The sequence below is a fragment of the Stegastes partitus genome, unplaced genomic scaffold (assembly GCF_000690725.1).
Source record: "Stegastes partitus isolate 25-593 unplaced genomic scaffold, Stegastes_partitus-1.0.2 Scaffold7, whole genome shotgun sequence".
NCBI classification, from domain to species: domain Eukaryota; kingdom Metazoa; phylum Chordata; class Actinopteri; family Pomacentridae; genus Stegastes; species Stegastes partitus.
In genome coordinates, this window is record NW_007577738.1 from 1,120,230 (window position 1) to 1,146,792 (window position 26,563).

Consider the following 26,563-nt stretch of genomic DNA (forward strand, 5'->3'; position numbering starts at 1 on the left):
GAAACTCTACATGATTCAAAAAATATCACTAGTTCTGCATTCAACATCGACATTTTTGTTCATGTGTGCTCAGAGAGGGGACTTCGATTTCTTTGCATAAATCAACTTACACATAATCAGAGTCTACATGACCTTCTTCCACTATTAAAGATTCTAAATCAATGACATGATGAAAAAAACTGTAAAAGTATTGGGCTTTTATATTTAATAGTTCCGAAGATATTGTCATTCAAACTTAGCACAAAAATGTTAATGTGTGAATAAATATGCTGTAAGTGGTACGACGGAAAAACACAAAAAAGAAATCTCAGTAAGTAGTTCATATATCAATCTAAAATTTCACAGACACCATTTTAAATATTCATAGTTTATGATGAAAAACTTTTAAGCAAACTAGAGATGGTTGTGCAGAAGGCCCCTGATAATTTGAGATGGTATTATACGATTAAAACCATCCATTATCTTTTCAATATTGGCCACAACATCGGCCCTAAAATGCCACACTACTGAAAGAGGCTACAGTTTCACTCAGAATTCAATTTAACAGAATTGCTGTCAGACATTTGTGGTGACAGTACATTTAAAGCCTTTTGAATAAATAGAGGAAAGGTTTTTAACACAGAAGAGTGATATGATTGATTTGTACTCATTAATGCACAGTCACAGGAAAGAAATGTCATAAAATGATTCACAGCTTCTGCTCTTCAAGTGCAGATGATTCAGCTTCACATTCAGCACGGGGGATTTATATATGTTTATGCAAGCAGGCATTTGTGCACGTGCGTGCAAATGTGCAGGTGTGTATTTGTGTGCCTGTACCTGAAAGTAGGTGAACTGTGAATGGTAGAGGTCGGGGTAGATGTGCAGCGTGGTGCCCACCACCAGCAGAGACTCAAACTTGTGCAGAGACGAGCTGATGTAGCCAGTGAAGCCGAGACACCAGATTTTCAGAAGAGCCTCGAGGTCAAACAGCACAGTGAAGGCAACCTGGGATGGAAGGAAGAGAACAGAAATCAGTGCCGGCATTTGCTTCTAGTCAGTGCAAATCTCTGTTAACATAAAGTATTCTACGAATTACATTTAGACTTAGGGATAAAAACTTGGGGTACTTGAACTTCACTCAGTTCTGTGAATCTTTACTACACTGCACATTTATCTAGCAGCTACAGTTTTTCGTATTATGATTTTACATGCATGATGATGCGTTTATAAAACACCATGCATTATTAGTGATTACACTGATACATAAAGATATATAAAGATTCTTCAAATGCACCAGCTGCAACACAAAAATCCTGCTTCCATGTCCATGAATCAATAACATTCTAATGACATAATTAATAATGCAACACTGAATGCTGCTTAATGAGTACTTTCACTTGTATTACTTCCTGATGATATGTGTGTATGTTGATTTCTATTGCACTATTTTTTTACTGTGTGGCATTTTATGCCTTGAGGCAATCTACAGCACTCCAATAAAAAGTACATCTATTTGTCTCAGGCAGTACTACGCAGCCTACGATGTTGGTTCACAGATTTTTAAGAGAAAGCCTGTTTTAGAAAGTAGGAGCATAAGGTTTGAATGTCTGCCAGTCAGAGATGGTCTAACAAAAGACTATAACTTCTAAGTTGCCTCGAGGGCAATGTAGGATCTTGTGCTTTGGAGCTTGACCCATAGTAGGGACTAAAGGATCAGGTTTTCGTTGCACTGATTTCGCCCTTTCTGTTTTAAATTTGCCCGTTCCATTCCTCCATCTTTATCTCAGTGCAATAGTAAACCACTGGAGTGCTCCTTTAAGCAAAGGCTCTAAATCCTTCTTCTGCCGCTGTCATCAGCAGGGGACATACTGTAAGAAGGGGAGAGTAAAATTGGCACCACAAAAAGCATTTCTCCATTTAACTCTAAACCCACTGCCTCCATTTCCTATTTTCCCTTCACAGCCTTCGCACAGATTGGAACAAATCTGCAGATCGATGGCTGTATGATATGGATGGTGGGAGTGAAAGAGGGTAATATTGTGTGAGTGTGTGTGTGTGTGTTTTCCCCCCTTTTTCTTATCTGCTTCATTCAGCTGTGTGTGAGGGAGAAAGGTATGAAGGGGATGGGGGAAGTGGGCACACTCCTTGTCGTCTTTGTTGGTGTGTTACCACCTGCATACAGATGACATCGAACCGACCTACGTGACACATACAGTGCCGCACATGTGTATGCTCTAAAACAAAACAATACAAGCAACAAAGAAATGTACTAAAGCTGATCCATCATCACAGATAAAAAATCTAGTACCCATCATCTCACAAGAACACACATATGAATATGTGTGTTATGAACACGCAGACACGTCCTTAAATCACCAGCTGGATCATGTGAGTGGACTGGACAGTATCATGGGGAACTCAGCTTATGCAGGATTAAATGCCTATTAATAACAGTTAATAACATTACCATAGAGGACATTCACAAAAAGGGGCCTCTACGGTAGGAAAAAATCCACATGTAGGTCATTTAATAAGCTTTTTATTTCTGTGAACATGGGGCACAATCAAAAACAAGATGCTATTTTTATCTAATAATAAAGAAAAAACAAGGCTTTAAATATAAAACGTGGTCAAACGGCTTGCATTGGAAATGTAGGAGAAAGAAGGAAATTGCAAAAAAAAAAAAAACAAAACACAAAAAACTCATCCTACCTCTGCAAGGTAAAACTCATCATAGTGTCTGCGGTAGTTCTCGCCTTTATAATAGTTGCTAGCGGCGACGATGACGTCCACAGCGACCATGCTCAGGATAAACATGTGGAATACAGAGGACCGCATCAATTGCTGTGGAGACAGAGCAGTGTTCAGTTGTAATCAATGGAAATTGCACACAACAGGCAAAGAGAATGCGAGTTTTCTTTCAGCTTCTCCCAATGGTACACATCAAAGTTTGGTTTAGGTTTATGATGCCACAACATCTGAAATCAATCCTTTTCATTCTCACATAGACAAGACAGACAGACAAGCTGGACTTTTCTTCATAGAACCGCTGAATAACAAAAGATCCTACACATTTAGATCATGTGATGCATTTTTGAAATACATTTTGTTTATTAACATAGATTTCTTTTAAATTTAGCAACTATTAACTTAGTACTTGGTGAGTAATCAACCTTACCACATAGCCAAAACTTGGTGTCACTTGCCCTATACTACACTGGAGAACATTGTCAGCTATTTGTATTGGTGCTGCTGGCAGGAGCCCAAACAAATTAGTCAGTTAGTTTTCTGCGCTTAGTTTTTTCACCAAGTTTATCTCTACTTTTTCTTCTGATTCATTGTCACATCATTTCTTCCTATATCGAGCATGAAGTAAACTAACACCAAGCATTTTTTTTTTCTCTAGAATTTACAATAAAATATGAGATAAATGATATAGTGTGACTTTCCTGTATTATAATATATCATGATTGTATCCTATATTACAGTCAAAATGAAGGTCTCATAAGAAACACACGCTGAAAGACAGATGATGGGCGTCAGATGCTGCACAAAAAGCATAAATGTAGCATCAAAGGATTTTTTTTTTATTAGGCGTGCCAAACAGCGACTGTATCATATGTAAATATATAGAAACAGGAAATGAGGGCCTGCAACTATACTGCATGAAATTCAAAGCAATCAGGAGGCTTTCATTAGTTACTGCAAGAAACATCCATCCACACAGCAGAGTTAGTACGTATTCAGGCAGCCAAGCACATGAAAGAAAGGGGGCAATAAATGCATGCTATTTCCTACGGGAATTGCAGTGGCACTGAACGCCACATTATGGAAACAATTATGACAGGGAAGAATGCAAAGAAACTGCAACATGGCACATTGTGAGTGACACAAAGCACATACTCCTCATTTAGACAAACACAGTAACTACGCAGTCTTTTTGGAAAACAATGCGACAGATGTGATCGCAGCCTTGAACTGCACATGTATGGCGGAATGAACAGCTTGTGAGTGGGCAGAATCACTCACCCTAAAAAAAGACTTGCATGTGAGATTGGCAATGGGAAGGACTGAAAAAAAAAAAGTGAAAAAAAAAAAATGAGAGGAAGACTTTAAGACAGATGAAGAGTGTTTGCAGCATTGCTGGAAAGATCAACTTCGCCGCAGGAAAACGGGACCACTGCCATCCACCCTCCTACGCAAGAACACACTTACAGTACAAACTCTTTAAAGTCTAGCAAAGCCTGATCTGCAACCAGGTTCAGTGCTCTGAAAATAATAGAACTATTAGATAAAATTGTCCAACTGAACTTCAAAATTGTGGGTAAATTACATGATGTGTTGGCTGTTTTAAGGAACTAAAAAATTTTTAAGTATTGTACTAAATTAAGGAGACTTTCCTCCACAGAAAAATGACAACAACTGAATGACACAACTGATGAATCAGTGTTTGACCTCTCCGGTTGAAAGTTTGTAGTTTTTCCAGCCAAACCTGCAGAATCTATTGTTGTACAGTACACCAGTACTTGAAAAATATTGCAATACCTTGCATTTAAAAACATACCAAATCCAGTTTTATCAATACTTGCATTGACCAGCAGTGTTTTAAGAGTCAATGATTAATATCACTGACTGTTTGTATGTGTTTGCGTCACTCTGCTTCCACTTCCTGCAGGCAAAGTGGGCGTGCCAGACGATTTTTCTCTCTAGGAGCTTTCCCACCCCGAGACATGGCTGCAAATCTGAGCGTTGATGCCGACGGTGCACAGATTGTGGATAAGGTAGACGCACGGAGCAAAATTTGGAATTAATTCACTTACACAGCCGACGGTGAGGGAAAGCCCACCGACGCAGGTTTTAAAGCTATGCAGACTGAGGAAGCCAACACATCTCTTCAGTCGACAGACAGGCTTGTACAAAGAATTCACACAGATTAGTGAATGTGACAGATATTATAAGTATGTCATGCCCTCATATATAAGTCAAGTGTGAGTCATTTCGTAACTTTTTTTCACCATCTAAGTTTGATGAGATAATTACTGAAAATGACAACTGCGTAATTAGGCTGTATCTTTTTTAGCTATCTCACCAATATGGCCAACATCTTGCAGCATTCACACTGGCAACATAAACCCACGTTACTGCAAGCTGCTAAAAAATCAGGTATTCAACAGTATGCAGATCAACAACATCAGCTGAATTCTTGCAGGAAAAATATGAAGTGAGTTGCTTCAAATGTGAGGAAAACATCACAGGAAAAAGATTGTTCTTGCATTATTTTTCAACACAGTCTCCAATAACTTTAATGCACTTGGTCCACCGATGTTCAAGCTTTGCTTTTCTTTAGCGGAAGAAGGTCACATTTTGAGCCTCCAGATTCTCCTCAATAGCATGCATGACTTCATCATCGCTCTGGCGGCCACACAAGAGGGATTTCAGTTTGGGAAACAGACGCCAGACAGTGCAAGTGGGGTGAGTTAGATGCATGGGGTTACAGCTTAAAGCCACATTGGGCTGTTTGTGCTACCTGTGTTGTGTGGACGGACGTACTGTCCAGGAGCAACAGCAGCCAGCTCCAAGATTTCCTCTCTTTTTTTCTTTAATTGCTTTTAAACATTTGAGTTTTTATGGATGGTGATTTAAGGCTTTTGTAGTTTACAGGTACAGCCCAAACTGGGTGTTATGCCCCTTGTTTTGAGGTGAGGTGAAGAACTTTTTAAAGTACTCTTGTACTGCTGCACCTATCCCTGCAAGAAGTTGTGCTTTTAAAAGTAGCAACACATTATGTACAGGTGGACACACCTGTGCAGGTAAAGAATTGATCTTAAGAGTTCTCTTAGAGTTACTCCAGATTTGGTTGGACATGAAAATGCCTATACACTTGTTTCATTGTTGGCTTCTTTTTACTGTCAAAACATTTTCTTCTCTTTTTTTTTTTTTCAATCATAGAAAACAAAGTTGCATGTTATTTATACATTATAACATTATTCATCCTGATGTTTGAGGTTTCTGCTGTGGTATCATTCTATTATTTAAGCAGGTATCGAATCAAACTCAACATTTTTTCTATTGTGACACTGACACTAATAGCATCTTAAATGTGTCTTCTTAATTTTCTGGGTTTTTTTTGGTCATAATTTTTGCCCAGTTCAACTCAACGCCCGGGCCAATAGAGCGGCCGGCCTCGGGGATGGGTGTTTTTGCGGAACATACACACATGCCCACTCTCCACACGCAGTGGTTAGGCTCCCTGACTGAGATTGGACGTGACAAAGCAGTTTGACATTTCCAGCAACCAGACGCTCTACCCCATGGGTGTTTTGGCTGAATGGAGCTGTGCGCGTGCGACTGTGGGTGTATATATGTGTGTGTGTGTGTATGTGTGTGTGTGTGTGTGTGTGTGTGAAACAAGGCGCAGGAGAGACAAAGGCAGGCTGACAGAGAACAGAAAGTACACGCTTGTGTGTATGAAACGCTTGATTTTCTCAAGGTCCTGACTTTGCCCATATTCTCTGTCAGCTTTTGGGAATCACACTGCTAAGAAAAGCTGGAGAGCTAGCTGGAGAGCGGTGTGCGTTTGTAACCTCTGTCATATGGAGATACAGTCTGCCCATCCAGCTCTGTCACACAACAACCTTTTAATCTCCTTCCTCACATTCCCTCCTCTTTTTTTTTCTCCCTAAGACTGGCTAAAGATGTGGTGCACTTCACCAGATAACACTCTCCATGTCATTCCAAAGGCAAAATGTTTAGTTTGCCCAATGCAGCTGATGGCACTGGCAGACCGTATATGGCCTCAAGATGTCAGAATCAATTTAAGAGCATGAACTGCGGGACAAGATGGCTCTCCCCTGCCGTTTGATGTTTCTCAGCTTGTATGTCTCTGAAATCCTTTCCCACTTGTTTGATGGATGCTATTTATTTGTGTGGCTCCTGGCTGGTTCTTTGAAACACCAGGTGCTCACTGTGCACAGGCACAAGCACACACACACGCATGCTGAATTCAAGCGTTGCAAGCAGAAGCCACACATTAAGTTGTGGCTTTGGCGTTCATCCAGAGAACACTGGCATCGTTTGGTCTGATGGCAAAGCAAAGCTTAATTTCTGATATATTTACACAGTACATCTGCAAAATACAGCTCAGCTCTTATTTTCTTGACTGCGACAGATTATACATGATAGAAATTATGTATGCAAATAATGTTGTGAAGAAAAAGATATAATTTCAAGTGGCATGTAAATTGGTATTTGGGGGGAAACAGTGCACTCTGGGTTGGAATACATCATATTAAATAAGACGAAATAAACAGCAATTTGTCTTTTCATCAGGCCTTTCTGGCTGCTTGTCTGAGCACTTGTGTTCTTTATTAACCAATTTACGCCAAGTCAGTTTGAACAGTGAAGCACAGTCTCACCTTCTAAAGGCTGTGACATAAACTAGAATCTCACAAATGAGGTGAGACCACTTTCTATAAGAGATGTCTTGATGTCAGTGACCAAACTGATCCTCGGGATGACGGGGGATGTACATGCATTATACCTGGAACACTTCCTGGGACTCCAACTGTAACACAATCAAGCCAGTGAAGCAGACTGACTGCTTCCTCATGCTCTGTCTGTTCACGCAGACTGCCAAGAAGGACAAATGCTCTTTCTGCTGGTACATGAGACAAGCGTAGCACATGTGCACATAGCTGGCAGGATATAGCAGTATTCACACAGGAATTGTCACAAACAGACTGGGCCATGTTCTGGCTCCTACTCCCGCTACAGTTTTCTCTCTCTCTCTCTCTATCTCCTGTTTACTGAGATTAAGAAGAAACTGAGTGGGATTACAGGCTGTTTCACTTGAGTTATCTCTTCAGTTTGTGCACTGGTATTTGTTGACAGCAAATAAATTATGATGATCAAGAGTTCTGTCAAGAACTGAATGAAAACATGTAGAGCGAGCATCCTAATTTCCAAATCTATTGTCAAATTGTGGTATCAGCACAGAGTTATTTTAATCTAACGCTTTTGGCTGAGGGAGTTGGTGTACAAAACCTTGCCGTGCTGGGGATCAAGTGAAGTGGGAGCCCCTTGACTTATTATGGCCTTGACTAGAGCAGGCTGACTCATGTCTCTGGCTGGAAAACAGGTCTTAATAAAACATGATGGTCTTCCAGCCTGCACCCTCCTACTCTTAATAATATCTGCTGTGCTTTGCCACCTCTGCGTCCATTTCCTGTCTGATTCTCCGTTATGGGCTCTTTGGTTCATCTAATTTCAGGATATATCACTATGCACCTGTCTGATTGCAGTCTAGACTGAACAAACAATCAAATTCTGTCATCCCCTTCTGTCTGAGAAAGTTGATGTCATTGGACCGCTGACATCTTGTTCGCTCTCTGCTTGCAGCTGATTTTATTTCACATTATACGCGTATATCTACCTCTCAATGCATCTGTAATGATATTTTCATTTCCCCTCTCATTTCCTATCTTCGGTGCCCTCCTTCTCCTTCCACACGGAGACAAACTGACCTTAACCTTGACACATCGTGCGAACGTGCATGCAAGCTTAAAATGATACGAGAGGTTTCGCTGTGAAGATCCAGAGGGTAAAGATCAGTGGCAGGGGGAAAAGGAGGCTTCCGGAGAATCAATAACCTCTGGCTTGGGAGGGAGAGGTCAAAGAGGTGTTCCATTCATCGGACCTCAGTACCCCCCAGTGAGCTCCTGGGCTATCCATCACTCTGTATTTAGCTCTGCAGACAAGAGGGCTGAGAGGAGGGTAGTGAGCAACATCAGCTCCTCATTGCCAAGGAGACGATGCAAAATTAATCACATGATCCTCCTGGATTACTAGAAATAGGAAACATCTATCACAGCGTTCCTATTCTTGCTGAGCGATCCTTTAAAAGCTGGTTTACTTATTCTAACACTGAAATTACTTCATTTCTGACGTTTTTCATCCAGTGGGATACACCTGTAGACAGTGTCACTCTCTATTTTACAGCAGTCAAAGCAGCAATCTGCAGTGTAATTATTGTGTGATGGAGCATCGGGGGCTAATTAGTGGACCAGATCTTTGGGGAAAGAAACGGGACACTTCATTAACCTCCGCTGGTCTATACTGTACTTGTTTCATGAGCGAAACCCAGGAAAAATACTGAAAAACCTTAGAAAAATGTCTACTGCACACTGTGAATCAATGCAGAGCACTCTATTCAAAGGCAAGGGAGTAGGACATTATGGATATGCTGACATTAGGAAATGTCCTATAGGCAAACCTTTGGAGAAAGCTTGTACGTGGATGTCACTATTACAAACTCATGGAACAGCCATGTGTTGTGAATCATAAACTCTGCTACAGATTTCAGTTTCTGAGCATAACAATATATATTACATGACAAAACACAGCGAACCACATGTGCAAATGCTGTATATGCAAATATGGCTTCATTTATGACGAAAAAGTACAGCCAAAAAAATATTAATTTTGGCTTTAAAGCAATATCCTGACATTTTAGGAAATATGCTTGTTCTTTTTCTTGCTAAGAGATGAAACACAAAAAGCATCTGTCCATTAAATATGAAGGCAGAGCCAAGAAATGGTTAGCTCAGCTGTACATAAATCCTGGAAACAGGGAAAAACAGGTAGTCTGGCTAAATTCCCAAAGCAAAGATAAAATAAACCTGAGTTTCTTTTTGTCTGTTGTTGGTAGATTGCTGTCGGTAGATCTCATTAGCAACAATAGCTTTCATGTCTGCAAACAGAAAAAGAAAAGAGCACCACCTACACTTAAACTTTGTAAACCAAATTTAAATGACGTTGTCAGAATACTGGCCCAAACCACTGACAAAGTTCTAAGTGCATGGTTAAACTTAAGCACAACAGTGTGGATGGCACGTGTTATCATTATGAAATTACACAGACATTGTCACTCGATAAAGAAAAACAATGAAAAACAACTGGCAGAGGTGGACAGCAAAGTGAAGATGCTCCCTGCTGAGGGCTATTTTTGTTTGTAGCACCTCAGGAGAGGAAGCTGCCATTTCCTCTCTGTCTCCAAAAAGAGCAGGTGGTTAATCAATTATGTGCTATCCCCAACTGCTGCAGCCAGTTGGACCCAGACAGACATGCAAAAATAGACAGACGTCAACAGGCAGATCGACAGGCTGACAGTCCGAAACATGGCGGCCTGACCGGACACGTACAGGTGGTTTTAAAAGACAGTCCGACAGGTGCGGGTGAGCAAGCAGCAGACAAATACAGGGACACAAACACACACACACACACAGGCCGCCTATCTGTAGATAGCACCCACCTGCCAGCCCTGAAACATTTTAATCATTTGACGGCCAATTACTCTGGAGCCAGGCAGAGCAGAACAGAAACTCACACTTCACTTCCCCAGCACTCGCAGATGGCCCTGCAGGCTGGATCTCCACTGCCTGCCTTCACTCGACCTGTCTAGTCAGCTAGCGCTGCTCCCTTCTGATATGGGTGAAAAAGTAATGAAATAAGGTGTTTGGCAAAGCTTTAGAAAAAGAGAGCGGGGGGGATATCCATCATTAATCAAAAATGACACCAACATAATATGGCATGCCTTCTCACACCATCTATTACAACGTCAAAGAACAGAAACTGCAGAAAAAAACAACAATATAACTGAGCCTGTCCATTACATGTGAACATGTATATAGACAAGCAGGTGTACACTATACAACAACATTTACTATTGCACATGCAGTACTGCTATGGTAGTCCAGTTATCAAAGTCATTAATCTCTTTCAATGTAGTGTTTATGTAAAGGTGCTTTATAGAGAATGAATTATTATTTGTGTGTTTATTTTGTATACAGTGGGAGATTCTTTCTATTTTCCAAGATAGTTAGTGTTAACTTACGATATCAAAACATCTAAAATAAGGTTGATCAATTCGTCAATTTCACAACTAAATGCAATTCAATTTGCAAAGTGCAACCTTCTAAACTGAGGATACACACAACTAGTTGTCTCTTCAATTTTATCCATCCATCCATTATCTATACACTGCTCAATCCTCACAAGGGTCATGGGGGTGCTGGAGTCTATCCCAGCCAACTCAGGGCAAAGGCAGAGGACACCCTGGACAGGTCGCCAGTCTATCGCAGGGCCACACTTAGAGACAAACACACACACTCACATTCACACCTACGGACAATTTAGAATCACCAATTAACCTCAGCATGTTTCTGGACTGTGGGAGGAAGTCGGAGAACCCGGAGAGAACCCGCGCTGCACGGGGAGAACATGTAAACTCCATGCAGAAAGATCCCAGGTGTCCTAATCGGGACACGAACCGGCGACCTTCTAGCTGCGAGGTGATGAAGCTATCAATTATGTATTTTATGCTGTCTTCCTTGGCTGGTAGTCACATTTTTGATGCTATATTTGGAGTGTTTTTGAACCTATCTGACACTGAATATTGAACTGACGCTCGACCTTAACAAATCTAATCCCAAATCAAATTAAAATATTTGTCAGAAAAATTGCAGTTACATTTTCTCCCCAAACCATGCAGCTCTCATCTGAAAAATACAAAGCTATGAAGAAAATTCTAATTTTTTAACTAACATTTGCAGCACCAATTTTCTTTCAAGTCTTTATTCAGAAGTCATTCATAACCTCTGTCTTTTTCTTCAATAGTTTGTAGCGTACCAAGGAGCACAACACCAGTTTATCGGTGGTTGCATTCCAGAGCAGCACACAAAAAATCCAAAGTTTCATTTGTTTAGTTTATTTACCTCCATTCATTCATTCATTCATTCATTAATTCACTCACATCGTTGGTTCTACTGTGTATTTCTTTGTTTGGGAACTAGAGGTGAATGAAATCACAGTTTGCGATTTCTGAATATGGACTAATTACTATAATTAGATCTGACAAATTTTATAAACATTAAATCTGAAATATTCCTGATAAATGTCTCTCACATGACTTGCTTGAAAGGATCTGAGTATTGCCCTAATACACTTGTACAACTTAAATCTTAAAGTGTACTTTACGCTACCAAAGCATATTATGAGCAAACACAGTTTGTTTAAACCAAAGTAATTATTGTTAAAAAGTTATTGGTGTAAACTATCTGAGACAAAGTCAACCTCTTCAAATGAATTATCTGCAAAAGCATCAAAACATCGCCGCCTTTATAAACCCAGTCTGTGGTTTGAAGAGCTGGGTTAGACCTTGCACTTTATTGACAATATGGAAAAAATAAAATTTAAAATAATTAAAAAAAAACAAAAAAAAAAACATTTTCAGAGCGGTTTGATGGCTTGACATGCCACAAAATGCTGTCAGTGTGTGGCTGACAATGGAAAACACTGGATGACTTTGAATTTAAGCACTGGATGACGCGTGTCAAAGTCACTCAGTACTATTCAACTAATAAACTTCTTCAAATTTCTGCCTGCTTGATCACTCAAGTGTCAAGCGTGAGGCAAATAATAATCAAGAACAGCTACAGCAGAAGAACGTAACAATACAAAAAAAAAGCGCCTCTTTTGAGATAAAACTGTGACCCCTGTCAATTTCCAACAGGTTGCTGCAGTTTCAAAAAAAACCTCCCTTTTCTGTGCTCACTCCACAATATTATTAAAGCACAAATTATGAGCTGCTTTCCCCTGTTTTTGTCGGCTGTTACAGTGGGAAGAGAGGTCTAAGTTGTAAGCCAGCCTGAGGGTAGAGTGGCCTTTTAGGTTAAAGTTGCATTTTTGTGAAACCGGCCCAGACTACTTAAATATATAGCTGAACACACAACTCCTATTTGCAGCTCTTGCAGTGCGGTGCTCTTACTTAGAGTTCACAACAAACATAATAACAAATCATTTATTCTGTGCAAGTTTTTCGATTACAAAAACATGTGTTTTGAATTCACTGCAACTGTCCTCAAACAGGCCGGCGGCAGTTCTGGAACAATCCTTCATATAATCAAGCTCTTGCTCCAGTCTCTTTAAATGATGTCACATGATTAATGCAATCCCTTTGATGTTTTTCTTTTTCTTCTTGGTTTCCGTGGTGGACAATGAAAAACATTAGCGATGATTAATAATTGAATTGATTATCTACATAATTAATGTACCATGAGAAAAAAAAAGAATCAGAAATAAATGAACCTTATAGATCTGTGGCTGACCAGGTGGGACAAATGAAGCTCACTATGAATAATATTAGTCCTGTCTTCCCAGATGATTCTGCAGGAGACTGTTTCACTCTAAAAACAAAGGGAGGCATCTCGCTTTCTCAGTTTGTAACTAAGACACAGATTCTTACTGAACTTTAACCACTTGTTAGCTAGTTGTCTCACCTTAACTTGTGCCCAAAGGGGCTAAAGATCGCACTGTATATACATCACTGACAACAAAACACTGCTTTATTTAGTTTTTTGCCAAAATCACAATCTTGATCACAACAATAGATTAACTTTAAAAGTTGTCATGCCCTGATACTGCAGGAAGAATTAACCCTCTGATGCCCAAGCAGTTTTTTGCTCATGTCACACTTTAACTCACTTTAGGCTCATTTTTCTCTGCAATGTAAAGTCCTGCACCTCTATGGAAACAACAGAACCATGGCTAAAGACAGAAAGAACTCAGACATGTCCTTTGTGCTATATGATATAGCTATAATGTCATGAATCGAAAAAAGACTACAGTTGATATTTCTATTACTCATTTTACAAAAATGGAAAAAACCTTCAACATGTACAACATTTTTCCAAACACCCACGGGCATTACCAACCTGAACCCTAACCAAAATGGGGACTCCACATACTCTAGATATTTTACTACCTACTCTCCTAATTTGTTTCCATACGTGCCTCCCATCTGCGCTGTGTAAACACAGCCTGCAGTTCAGTCAAAAAGTCTCTGAATTTTTGTCATGTGACTGTCACAGTTGATTTATGGCTTCAATGATTTAACAGAACGGCACATAATATTGGTTATGTACAGAATGCGATTAGTACAAAGGGTTAATTATCGGCAAATTCTTTTATGAGACAGGTAGAACACAGTGATTTTGAATAAATATCACAATTTTAAGGCGAGGTTTGGTTAAGTTTCCTGGAATAATGCAACATCACAGATGAGTAGTTCAAGGGCCATACAAAAGTCGTTTTCACAGCTTCTGACTCTGATAAATGCTGTAATTTTTGTGACTTTTCTGAGAGATAACAACTTTTTTACATGGCAGGTTTTGGGAATCGGGGTTAAAAAGGGCAACACTGACACTTAACTTCAAGTGCCAAGGCTCCAATTGTTGAGTAATTTAGTAGAATCGAGACAAAATGAAAAAAAAAAGGTTGTATGACTGTCATGGAATATTCATTAGATGTATGCTCACATTCCAAGTAATGAGGTAAATGTGTCATTTCCAAAATAGCAAAAAAAAGAAAAAAGAAATGCATCCATGTATTGACAAGAGACAAACTAAACTTGAAGGTTGCTTAAATGTACGGCTGAGCAATTAAATTATGTTAACAATAACTAATAACAAAAATAGTTACAATAAATGTGTTTTTCTATTTGGGTCAGCACTCATCTGCACAATCAGCCAATCAGGCTACAGCAACAGGGTTATGCAGCCGACACAAGTGGAGCCAAAAATAAGTAAAAAAAACACACACACACACACACATTATTGGAAAAGTTGCAACTGCAGAAAGAGTCAGACGTTGGCACTAGATGAGGAAAACACTGATGTTATCACACAACATCGGTGACTTGGAAACGGTTTGGATTTCTAAAGCTGGATACACAGCAGAGTGAAATCCACTGCGACACATGCAGGCACACTACGAAAACAAGAAATGCATCCTTTCCAAAAGGGAAAGTTACCATCCCACAGAGAATAGTGAGCGAGAGCCAATATATTTTAACATAGTATTATTATGTGGCTTATGAAAGCAAATACAACTGCCAGTACCAATGTGCAGCCGCCAACATGTGCATGTGTATATTTTCTCTGATGTTTATTTAAAAGCACTTCCGCTGCTGGCTTATTCGGGCATTAATGCTGGCCCATGCTGGCTCCACAGAAAATCTAATTAATGATTATATATGGTAATGATACAAATGATCCTAAATAAAACAAATGATTACTTTGAACCACAACAAATCTTTTCATTCAACGTTCAAATTACAGTTTTCTCATAAACAATTGAGTTATGTTTTCCATGGTAATAGACATTGTGTGTATCCATGAATTCTGATGTTAAATGTGTCTCTTTCCTCATTATTCAAATACATTTCGTGCTAATTAGCAACACTGATCGATATAAAAGAGGAGTGATAATATTGTTCCACATGTCGCCTAACCCTGCTTGAGTGTGAAGAACTCAAACAACAAGCTGGATCGCTTCAACCACCCTACCTCATTCTTTACTCCAGTACTGTCAAAGTATTAAAATAAATGTCTTGTGTATCACTGGCCACACTATGAAATATACTCCTCCGATATTATTAGCAAAAAAGAGCGACACGCTGACCATTCCTCTCAGTATTACTTTCTTTTCTATTGTGGTATTCATATGTGAGGCCTTCTCTGACAGCAGACATCTATCATAATATCTGGGCCACGGCTGGGAGCTGAAGCGGTCTGTGTGATGGAGGTGTGAGCTGCCCTGCACTCTGACCTTTTGTCGATTTCACAGAAAGCCAGTTACACAAAGTCTGCATTGTTAAGGTGGTGTTTAAAAATAAAATAGTGTTGAAAAAAAAAAAAGAAAAAATCCACATACATGTATCAATAAGAGGGATTGTTTGAATAATAATCCATTCATTCCAAAAGCTGCCAGAACACTGTAACACTATAAAATCTGCAATAAAAGTGAAACTTATGACGCTGGCAATTATTTACTGTATTCAAAGCTAAGCATAACATACAAAAAAAACCTGTGTCCTTGACTGTATAAAAACCTTTTCCAGACTCACTCACTGCACTCAGTTCATTCACTCGGCAGATGCTGAATTAAACTTCCATAAAGACTAACTTTTTGTGATTTTATTCACCGGAGATTGCCATCACAGTACTGAAAATGGCTTGTTGAGTGTATTTGTTAGGTGATGCCAAGCTAGGTGACGTTGCATTGTCCAAATGTTAAGCCAGGTTCTCGACACACAGTCCTCTGTTGTATCAGGACTCTCTCTTTGCCAACACACTGAACTGGAGGTTGTGTTTTTCTGACCCTGTGCTACTGATCATCTGAATGGTCTTCCTGTTGATGACGATGATAGCTGTTTGGTATGAGCGAATAAGGCAAATGAAGAAGTCTTTGATTGTTCCGCGTAATGCAGCACAAGGCTCAGAGGGAAGTCAGCCGTGTTTATCCCTCTGGTTATCCCTCTGTCTAAATCTTTCCTCCAACTGATGATGAGGCTCTGGGGGACATGCTGCTTTAATGGGAATACTGCATATTTCACATTTTGTCTTTTCTTCTCCTTTTCCTTCTTCTCTACCCAATTCCTCTATCTTTATTTGCGCTCTCTTCCATGCTTCTGTTTGTGCACCTCCTTAAAGCTCAGCTCTGGAGCAGTATTTACTCCACGAGGGTGGTGCTGACAGCCATCCTTCCTCTCATAGCCGGAGACTCTATTGGCAGTCTCTCACAGCGAGGGCCCAGCCTTTTACACCGCACCACGCCACTATCAACAGTAGGCCAGCTGCAAACAACGCCCGCTGCTTTCAGCTTATCTTTAAAGCCCAACCATTTGGATCACACCGACCACGCGGCAACAGCGACGGCCGTTATGTAGAAGTCATTTAAAACTCATCTATCACTGGAGCGACATCATTAGTGCAGCTCTACACATCAAACATGAGCCTCCCCTCATTTAAAATCCCATCACTTAGCCATTTGACACAGCCACTGAAGACAGAGACAAATGCGAAAACAATGAGGTGATACTGCGTGCGTCCGTGTCAGTTGTTAAATGGATGAAGTTTGCTGATTCTTTCTTAATACGCGGAATAAGAATTATGCATAGGAGGGAGAGAAAAGAAACAGTTTACACCAGCAGCATATTTATTATGTGGTTGTCTTTACCTGGAGGCACGCAGGCGCTCTGCCATGTGGTTTGTTGACGTCCACAGCTACAAGCTGCCATCCCCCAGCAGCGTCTTCGTGGAACATCTGTGGCAGGAGGACAGCACATAAGTGGCAGAACACACACACACACACACACACACACACACACACGAAAAAAAAACCCAAAAAACTGCATACCATTCAAAGTACTGGACAAAACACAAAACACACATATCAACCCTTTGGCTACATCTTCATAAAACATCTGTGACCACCAAAAAGCTGAAGGCATTGTACACACAGATTCATACCCACACAAACAGCATGGTAGCTACTAAATACAGTATGCAGGCCTAAGGACTTAACACTCGAAATAAAAACAAACCAATATCACAGCAGAGGCTTTCCAAGCTGTGAAGACAGCTGGTTCACTCATAAATATCAATCATTCTTCCCAAACACAGATGTAACAACTTAGTCATAACAAATATGACAACTACGAGCTAAAGTCCTTTTCTGGTCACCGACTCAAGCCCTTAAAACTCCTCTCTATGTGTCTAAGTTGCATATTTAGAAGATATTTCCATTAAAATAATCCATTGCTGCATTGAAATGCCTTAGATGTAACTCTGCACCATTGCTTTTCTTAGAATGTGCGGATCTATGAGGTCACCCCTCCACACTTGTTGCAACTCAAGCACACCAGCTCACCTACGACTCAGTCGCTATGAAATTACTCTAATTTGACAGAAGACCTAACCGTAGTTTTTAATTTCAGCTTACTGCCTACTCTTATCATAGCATACATATATATTATAATAACTCTAAGTGTGTACAGACTACGACAGCCAAGCAAGTGGCTCAGCGAGACATTTATTGAAGTTCAGCAGTGCCATGAGCTAAATACTAATGTTGGCGAACTAATGATAATGCTAAAATGCAAATTACTTTTTGGCATTTCAGCATTTTACAATTGACACAAAACACACAATATGACTGAGGCTGATGGGAATGTCATTAGGTTTTCTAGGTGTTTAGTCAAAAGCTAAAGCATGGGATGCTGTGAAACTTTGACCTGATGTACTAAATGGAAAGTGACAGGATCCCTTGTGGGGGGTACAACATGATCGCTACATATCATTCAACAGTTGATAAAACCCATCACTAAAAAAAGCATGCAAACCTCACCACACCTGGTGGTGCAAAGCAGAAATGTCTGGAGAAAATGTGTGTTAATCTGTCCAAAGATAAGGTAAAGCAAGAATTTTGAACTGCTGGTAGCACTACCAGCAAAGTCTGAAGATCACCAACGCCAGTAGGATTCATTGTCCGGGGACTGTGAATGTCTGTACAAAATACAACCCAGTACTTATTGAAGTATTTCAGGCTGGTCCAGAGTGGAGGTCTGACCAGACTGATATGCTGCTAACATGGATAAAAATAAGTCAAGAAACCGTTTGACAGGATAGTCAGATCTGAAATATCAATGTTTTGTTTGTTAAATGGGTTGGGAGATACTTATTTCTAGAAATTCCTTTGCATGAATCTCCTTTTAGACTTACTTGACATCTTTCTGTGTACTCAGCAGTGGGTTAAATCACTGTGTAATTGTATGTGAAGGGGTGCAACTGTGAGGACCGCGTAAAATCTGAAGGGTGCCCAAGTTTCCCAATTTAAATTTCCTGTTGCATCTTGGCCAATTCAAATAGCTGCTACTTGCTTCTTACACATAAAAATCCTTCAACTTCTCTTCCTCATTTGTCATACAATTTTTCAATACACACCTTTCTCCCTCCCTGTTTCACTTTAGTCTTTGCTTTTATTACAACCTGGCAGGGACAATACTATCTACAGCCTCTATGTCAAACACACAGGGTTGATATTATTCAACTCTGGGGAATCCAAAGTAGAGTTCAATGAAATTCAACAAAGTTCAGCCCTTAATTACAACTCATCAGAATGAAGGAGGAAAAGCCTGATCATGTAAAACAAAAGTTGATTCATCCTTTGTCATTTTATCAACAGAAGCTTTTCAGCCTAATCTCTATTAAAAAGCCTCAATAATAAGGAAACAGTATAGCAAAGTCAAAAAATGGGGAATGTGGCATGGGGTTGTGTCTCCCAGGGCCACCTCCTACCAACCGTGCTCTCTGGGGAAACACAAAGAAAGGATTATATTGTTTCAGCCTCTGTGATTGACAGTTAAGTGTTACACCACAGCTAATTAGTTTTTCCCCCTCTAAGATAAAGATTGGGGCATGACGATGTGATTACAATTAATTTTGATAATAGCAAGAAAGGCTAATTGTTTTCAAGGTCAAAGCAGTGTGCCAGTGGCACTCGTCTGTTTTCCATCATGACTGAAGTAGCAGAGGTTTTAGCTTCATGGCTTTCCAAGATGTGTCATTTTAAAGTCTGAGAGGGAATAACAGCAATAAAACCTGCTTAATGTTTCTGTTCAGATCCAATCCAAACAGAGGCAGCTGATAGCTTTTCCTCTACAGTCAACAAAACTGCCAAATACAAATGCAGATGTATTGCTCCAGTATGTATTACTTATATATTTATTAGTGTTTACATAGCCGCTGTCACATATAACACTTTTATTAATTCTAAACACATCCAGCTGTCGCCTACATTTCCCAGTTTCCAACTGTAATGTAATTATAAATCCTACATTTCACTAAATACTTTCTCTCTGCTTCAGACCTACTTTCAAACCGTCTTGGTCAGTCCACACAGCAGTCAGATGTAAATGTGGAAGAGGCAAACTAATGCCTGTCGCATCAACAGAAAAAGAGCATAAATCATGAAGGGAGTAACAATGTTTGTCCTACCCAAAAGGATATTTGTAAAACGTCAGTGCTAATTCCTAACATAAATGGCTGCCATCTGGATTGAACAATGATGAGAAATCTTGTATAGGATTAACCAAAAATTCTCTAACTTTTTTCTATTATTGCTGTTTCAGTCCTCACCTTTTGCAACTGATTGTGTTTTAGGGCCTTGAATTCTGCAAATATTCCTCATTATTTCTCTCTAACATATGGCCTGTCTCTAGACAATTTACAGGCAGTGAAGTGATACATTAAGCACAGTGAAATTATTTTTTTCCCCGCATATCCCAGCATGATAGGAAGATGGGGTCAAGGCACAGGTTCCGCTGGAGTACAGCACTCCTGGAGCTTTGCTCAGGGGTATAAGTGCTGTACTCCAGCTGGAGCTTGAACTCCCAACCTTAAAACCCAGAGCCTTGACCACTGAGCCACCACTGCAGGATAGAAAAAAGCAGGAAAAAACTGATATCAGCTATGAGAACAAAGCATCTTTCAAGGTCAGTCTTGTAATTTGCTTTCCAACATCCATCTTGAATTAAGCCAGCCAAATCCAAGTTGCAATTTTAAAACTAATATTAAACTCTTAAGGTGAAATGTCTTTCATAACACTTGCTTGCTTAAACGTTGCAGTTGTCATTTGTTTAGTGATTTATTACAATGCTAATATTTGCAACCTTAGCTATCTTGTGTTATCAAATTTTTTTCGGGGGCATTTTATGCTTTTATTATACAGAAATAGTGGAGAGCTGACAGGAAATGAGAGATGATGTCTAATTGAACCTCCACTCCAAACACTGCCACTGAGTTGGATCACATAAGACTACATGAGGCTTGGCAAAATAAAGCTAAGCAAGGTTGTCCAGATGTCCTTCTCCCCGGCCATGTTGTCCAGCTCTTCGTGGTGAAAGCGATAATCCTTCAGTATGTTCTGGATCAAAGGGATATATCCTGAAGGTATGCTGATCAGATGCCCAAACTACTTTCCTTTCACTGCCAAAGAGAAGCAATTCTTCTCTAAGCTCTTCGCAAAGCAACAACCTTCTTACCCTTTCCTTGAAGGTGACCCCAGATACCTTGTGATAACTTCAGCTATTTATATCCTTGAACCGAGGATTTGTTGTGACGACAAACACACTCCAATCGCATTTGTGGGGTGTAACGGAGTGAGACTTGTTTTTATCTCATAAGCCATCTTCAGCAGAGGACAGACGCGGCTTGCAAAGAGCACATAAGCCTGATAACAAGCACATATTTTTATATATGCATATCACTTTAACTAATTTAATTCACCATTTATCTGTGAATATAACAGTCTACACAGGTTACTGGTTTTTGTTTTTATGTACGTTGCAACAAGAAAGAAAAAATGACACGTTTGCTACTGTCTTTGATGTCTGGCGGCACCAATAAATCCTTTTTATGATAAAACACTAGCTTAATCAGCCAAAATGTATAATATTTGATGAGCCAAATGCCCGCAAAGAACGTCCCTGACTATATGAAGCCTAAATGATTTAGAAAACTCTAACCTGGGCACAGCTCTGCTTTCCTTTTCTGAATTTTCTTTCAGAGTTTCTCTAAGATCCCAAAAAAAAAATCTGTTTTCCTTATAAAAAGCTTTGGTTTTCCCAACAGCAGAAGCCACGTGATCAGATTCCACATCCTCAGTGTCACTGGGAAAGCAGGAATAATTCCATAGCTCCAAAAAAGAAGAGAGTCCATCCATTATCTGAGAGTTTGATTCCAGAGCGAGTACTATGACTTGAGGTAAGTCATCTTCCCCCAGAGAAGTGACATTTCACACAGCCAGCAGCAAAGTGTGGAGCAAACTGTTGCCTGCCATTGAGAGCTCACTTGTCACTTGGCCAAATAAATGTCTCCCCAGCTCCATTAGAACAAGAGAGTCATTTTTATCTGGTCTACTTTTTAATTAAATGGATTTCATATTACACACTCTGATGCTCAATCTATTAAAAAAAAACAGACATCTGATTGTATACAAGCCTTCAAGGCAGTCAGATTTCTACTTTACTGAAGGGATTTATTGATGAGCATGCACTCCTAAGACAGCCATTCCTGTCAAAAAGTGTTTGTGTCCGTTTCTTTGATTTTTTTCAGGATTCATGCAACTTTGATGAGCTCAACTTTGATGAATGAACAGATTTTTTTCTTTTTTTTTTGCACTCAAAACCTGAGACGAGCAGCTTAAAAAAAATAAAAAATGAAAGACAGGTTGCAATAAATGTTTAAAACCAGGTCGGCTTTAGGCACCGCATACGAGCAAAGACACACGAAGAGCGCAGTTTGTTAAGGTGACATTTTGTGGCACTACTCAGTCAGCTTTTGGCTGCGAGTGTGACAGTCATACCTGTGTCGTAGCAGTGGAGGTGGTGCTACTCCTCGACCCCCACATCTGCTGAAACTGCACTCTGATCTCGGCAAACGTCTCAATGATGACAGCAATAAACACATTCTGTGAAAGAGAAAAGCAGAGGGAGTGAGAGACGGCGAGAGAGCAAAGGTGTTTTGGGAATTTAAAGTAAATGACCAAGTGAGTTCCTTTCACTGTGATGCGATATTCATTCTCTCATTAGCCAGAGAATATTCTACTAACAAGGGGAGATCATCATGTCTGCAGGTGAAATATTAGGTTATGTCAATTAACCAAAGTCTTTTGGTGTTCAAATATCCCCTGAAATTATAATGAAAAGTGCAGCAGAGAGAGAAAGAGAGTCTTGGCTCTAACCTTGACAAGCCATGCCAAGAAGAAAATGAGAGTTATAAAGTAGAAGTAGGAGCGCCAGCGAGGGAAACTGTCAATGGCTCTGTACATGAGGAACACCCAGCCCTCCTGTGATGCAGCCTCATACACAGTAAAGATGCTCGTACCTACGAAAAACACACACAAACACACACACACACACACACACACACAAAGACGTGCAGTCAGATGAAGTTGTTCTTGAAACTAATGTCAGTGTAGTCTTTAGTCTAACACAGTGATGTCTGCGAACCTCACACCAATTATTACAGTTCCCTAAAGACGACGCCCTTTAGAAAGACCATACCTTGAGTTTCTCTTTTTATCTATAATGAATGTAAATTCTGACAGCTTACATGGTTAAAAATACAGAGCTCGGGTATCCTCACAGTCTCTTTGTTATAATGACAAGATTTAAAATTCCAACTGTTTGGCAGACTCATTAACATGATGAACTGATCTTTGATGCATGCCTTTGTCGCTGACAAATTCGATCCGATGTAGCTAATTAACATAAATTATGTACGTTGGCCAAACTACAAAGTGAAACTCTTGGCTGTTTTCTGGTTAATGTGCTCTCTGCAAATGAACTGTCTGTACTTTTAACACTCGGCCAAAGATGATTTCATCAAGAAGGAAAGACCATTTCATTTTACTTTAATGTCTGAAAAGCTGGAGAGTAGTCTGTGTCCCTTTGCCTTTCAAAAAAAGGACTAACGGATTAGTGAGTCTGTCTGTTCATAAACAAACTCTCTGATTGCACCACTTTGGTTTTAAAGTTAAGTCACCATTTTTTTAAAAGCACATTTGAAACAACAAAGTGCCAAAGTGCTTTCCAGTACAATAGATTCTGATTGCTGTTATTCCTAACAAGTTTTGATATTAACATTAAGACCCTATACTAGTATTTATGGTGTGATGTTACCTGAATAACTTACATATTGGGGATTAAAACCTTATAAAAAGTATATAAAATACTATTTGTCCTCACAATAACATTCTAATGTTGAGACTCTACAGTGATAATATGTGGCTACTCTAGTAAGAGAAGTCCAAATCTAGCAGATAAACTATCAAATGATTCAAATCATTGTTCTAAACTGACCGTCCTAATAGTCAGAGCCTCGGTTTTGCAATTACCTTATTCCTTCTGTATGAACGTAAATGGACAATACTATTAATTCTTCTAAAATGCACTTATTGCAACATAAAAGCTACACGGTTATCTACAGAGTGTCCTGGTAGATCATTTAGGTCACACATTTGGACTGGACATCGCACTGAATGCACCATATTCCAGTCAATTATGTATAAATTAAGGGGCCGTTTACTGTGAAGCTCTCAGTCTCCTTCACGGCTATCTAAAGATTAGGGGCACTTGACTGCGTACTACCACTGGATCTGGGAAGCATTCAGCTGATAAGGTAACAGGATGCTGCAACATGTGAATGTCTCGGTTTCTATATCTAGCACCAGGGAGCAGACTTTAGTCCATTTTAGCATATCTGTTCTCTTGACATATGTGAGAAACGTAAACCGTGAATGTAATGACTATCCTGTACGTGTATGAGAACATTACAGGATATGTGCAGTACCTAGTTCATTGAATCCACTATAACCGAGCTCCTGTCGGCTAAGGCCCAGCTCCTCCAGGTCCATGCATTTGAAGCCATGAGGACACTGGTAGCCTTCTCCATCAGGGGAGCAATGTGTGTCTGGGATCGCCAGGCTGTTCCATGTCACATTACTACACCAAAAGAAGACAAAAACAGTAATAAATCATGTGTAAACAGGTGATACATGGAATAAATGTCTGGGGGGGAAAAAGGAGAAAACTATACTGTAGAGGGTGACGTGTGAGTAAATTCCTCCGGCTCGGTGTCCCTGTCTTTTAGCCACAGGTGTTACCAGGAGCTGGTTGATTTCCCTAATGAAAATTAATGCCTTCAAATTGCCTGCCCAGACATTCATCCAAATTGTTTATTAAGGGGTACAGGATCAGAAGGGATAATTTATTGCACTATCACAAAGGGCAATCAGAGGCGCAGTGGTGAATCCCGATAAAGCCAATTATTCTGGACGACAAAATACCAAAGTGTTTTATCAAAGGAATCACTTTTGAAGATAAACGAGGAGACAAAATGTACAGCGATAACTCAATATTAATAATTTTGTGAGTCAAATAAACAGAACAAAACATGTTTGTGATAAGAAAATATTCATGATTGGTTTTCTCAAGCTATAATTTGATAACACCAGAATTAATTTGTAAAGCTTTGCATAATTTAAACGTAGAGCTCCTGTTGACTTCTGCTTGTTGTTGACACTAAGTCACAAGAAAGAGGCATTTCAACACATAACGGGAAATAGTAACGGTGCTCTTTTTCCAAAGAATGCTGCTACATGAATTGGTTCAAAATATCTAATAACAGCTGATAATTTGACAGCATCACAGCAGCAAATATACAACATTTTTAGAAATAGAACAGAATTAATAAAATTATATATATTTGTTCGAAGACTTGAAAGAAATCCAACATGAGATGGCAAGCATCCCAGTTTTGGATCTAAAACTGCACTGGCCATAAAATCCCAAAAATAAGAGCTTATATAAATCAGCATGAATAACAAAAATGTCAAAGTCATAAATTCATGAAGGAAAAATATTTACAATTGCCCAGATACACATTTTTAAATTCCAAATCAAATAAATCAGCTGTAACTGATGAAAAAATATTACAAAACAAATACACCCAAAAACTGTCACACTGGACTGAGCTGGATAAATAACTAAATAAATGTTGACTTACAACACTGGACCAAAATAACAAGCCATTAATATGCTAAAGCAGGGATAGTTACAAAAAAAAAAAAAAAAAAATAATAATAATTAACACTTGAGGAAATAATGCTAGTAGCTAAAAAATATATTAAAAAAATAAACGAACAAGCACAACGATGTAATAAAACCTTCACTCGGCATTCCATAGATTTTCATCTTAGTTAAAGCTAACAGATTTATTAATTTAGAATAGCTCTCAAATCCGCAAACTATAACCATCACGATATAGTTTTAATGAAATCTTCAAAACACAAATCTTCAGGCAGCAGATATGCTTCACCCTGCTTAAGCCTCAGCACATTATTTGAGCCAAGGAGCTAAAGAGCGACGAGGTCAATGGCAAAAATCCTGACATTCAGAAGGGGAGACCCTACTTTGTTCGTAAATCCAAAGCCCCTTTTCTCCTAATATCCATATCAGAAAATGTCTCCCCTGCTATTTTTTTCCCAATTTCCAGCAAATCCCTTGTGTGTGAAAAGCTCAGGAGCTTTGACTTTGTGCCAAGGGCATATGGCAGATAGAGATTAGACACATCAGTCCACGTGTGACATATTTCTAAAATACCCCCATTAGAAGCATATATATGTGTGTATATAAAAATATATGAGGGATTTGAGTAAAGGAGTGCAAACAAATTAGATGCACAGCTGCCACATCACTTTTAAATTGATGTTGCAGAGGGTTGTCAAATATCAGAAAGTCCTGCGCTATCTTTCCTGCTACTAATGGCCGATGTATGCTGTGTCCCTGGGGTCGGTGCGCACACATCAGCGCAGAGAGATGGATGAGCTTAATACAAAGGCTGGACAATGTAGGGAATTTTTAATTATTATAATTAGTGTTAACTCTCTCTGCAGCCTGGGGCTTTAACCATGATAGTCACTTTCTCCATCTTTTGTCTCCACAAGGATTTCCTGTTCTTAGCATCGTATTCTATATTATCATCACCTTCAACTCAGCAATTACATTTAATAACCTTCACAAATGAGCTTCAACACTTGTACAGCAACATGTGTACACGTTCACTCCATCCCAATTTATTTTTCCTCATTGTACAAATATTATATATTCTGTTGCCCAAAATTT

General features: G+C 39.5%; 1 protein-coding gene across 2 annotated transcripts in view; it reads right to left on the minus strand.

Annotated features, from left to right (window-relative positions):
- The window catches only part of nalcn (sodium leak channel, non-selective), an 84,089-nt gene that overhangs the window by 49,791 nt on the left and 7,735 nt on the right, over nucleotides 1-26,563 (minus strand). For both annotated transcript variants that reach the window (XM_008282237.1, XM_008282230.1), the window contains 6 exons: nucleotides 24,231-24,382; nucleotides 22,621-22,763; nucleotides 22,243-22,347; nucleotides 17,056-17,142; nucleotides 2,695-2,826; nucleotides 820-987 (listed from right to left, as the gene is read on the minus strand). In XM_008282237.1, coding sequence (XP_008280459.1) covers nucleotides 820-987; nucleotides 2,695-2,826; nucleotides 17,056-17,142; nucleotides 22,243-22,347; nucleotides 22,621-22,763; nucleotides 24,231-24,382 — 787 coding nt within the window. The remainder of the gene's footprint in view (nucleotides 1-819; nucleotides 988-2,694; nucleotides 2,827-17,055; nucleotides 17,143-22,242; nucleotides 22,348-22,620; nucleotides 22,764-24,230; nucleotides 24,383-26,563) is intronic.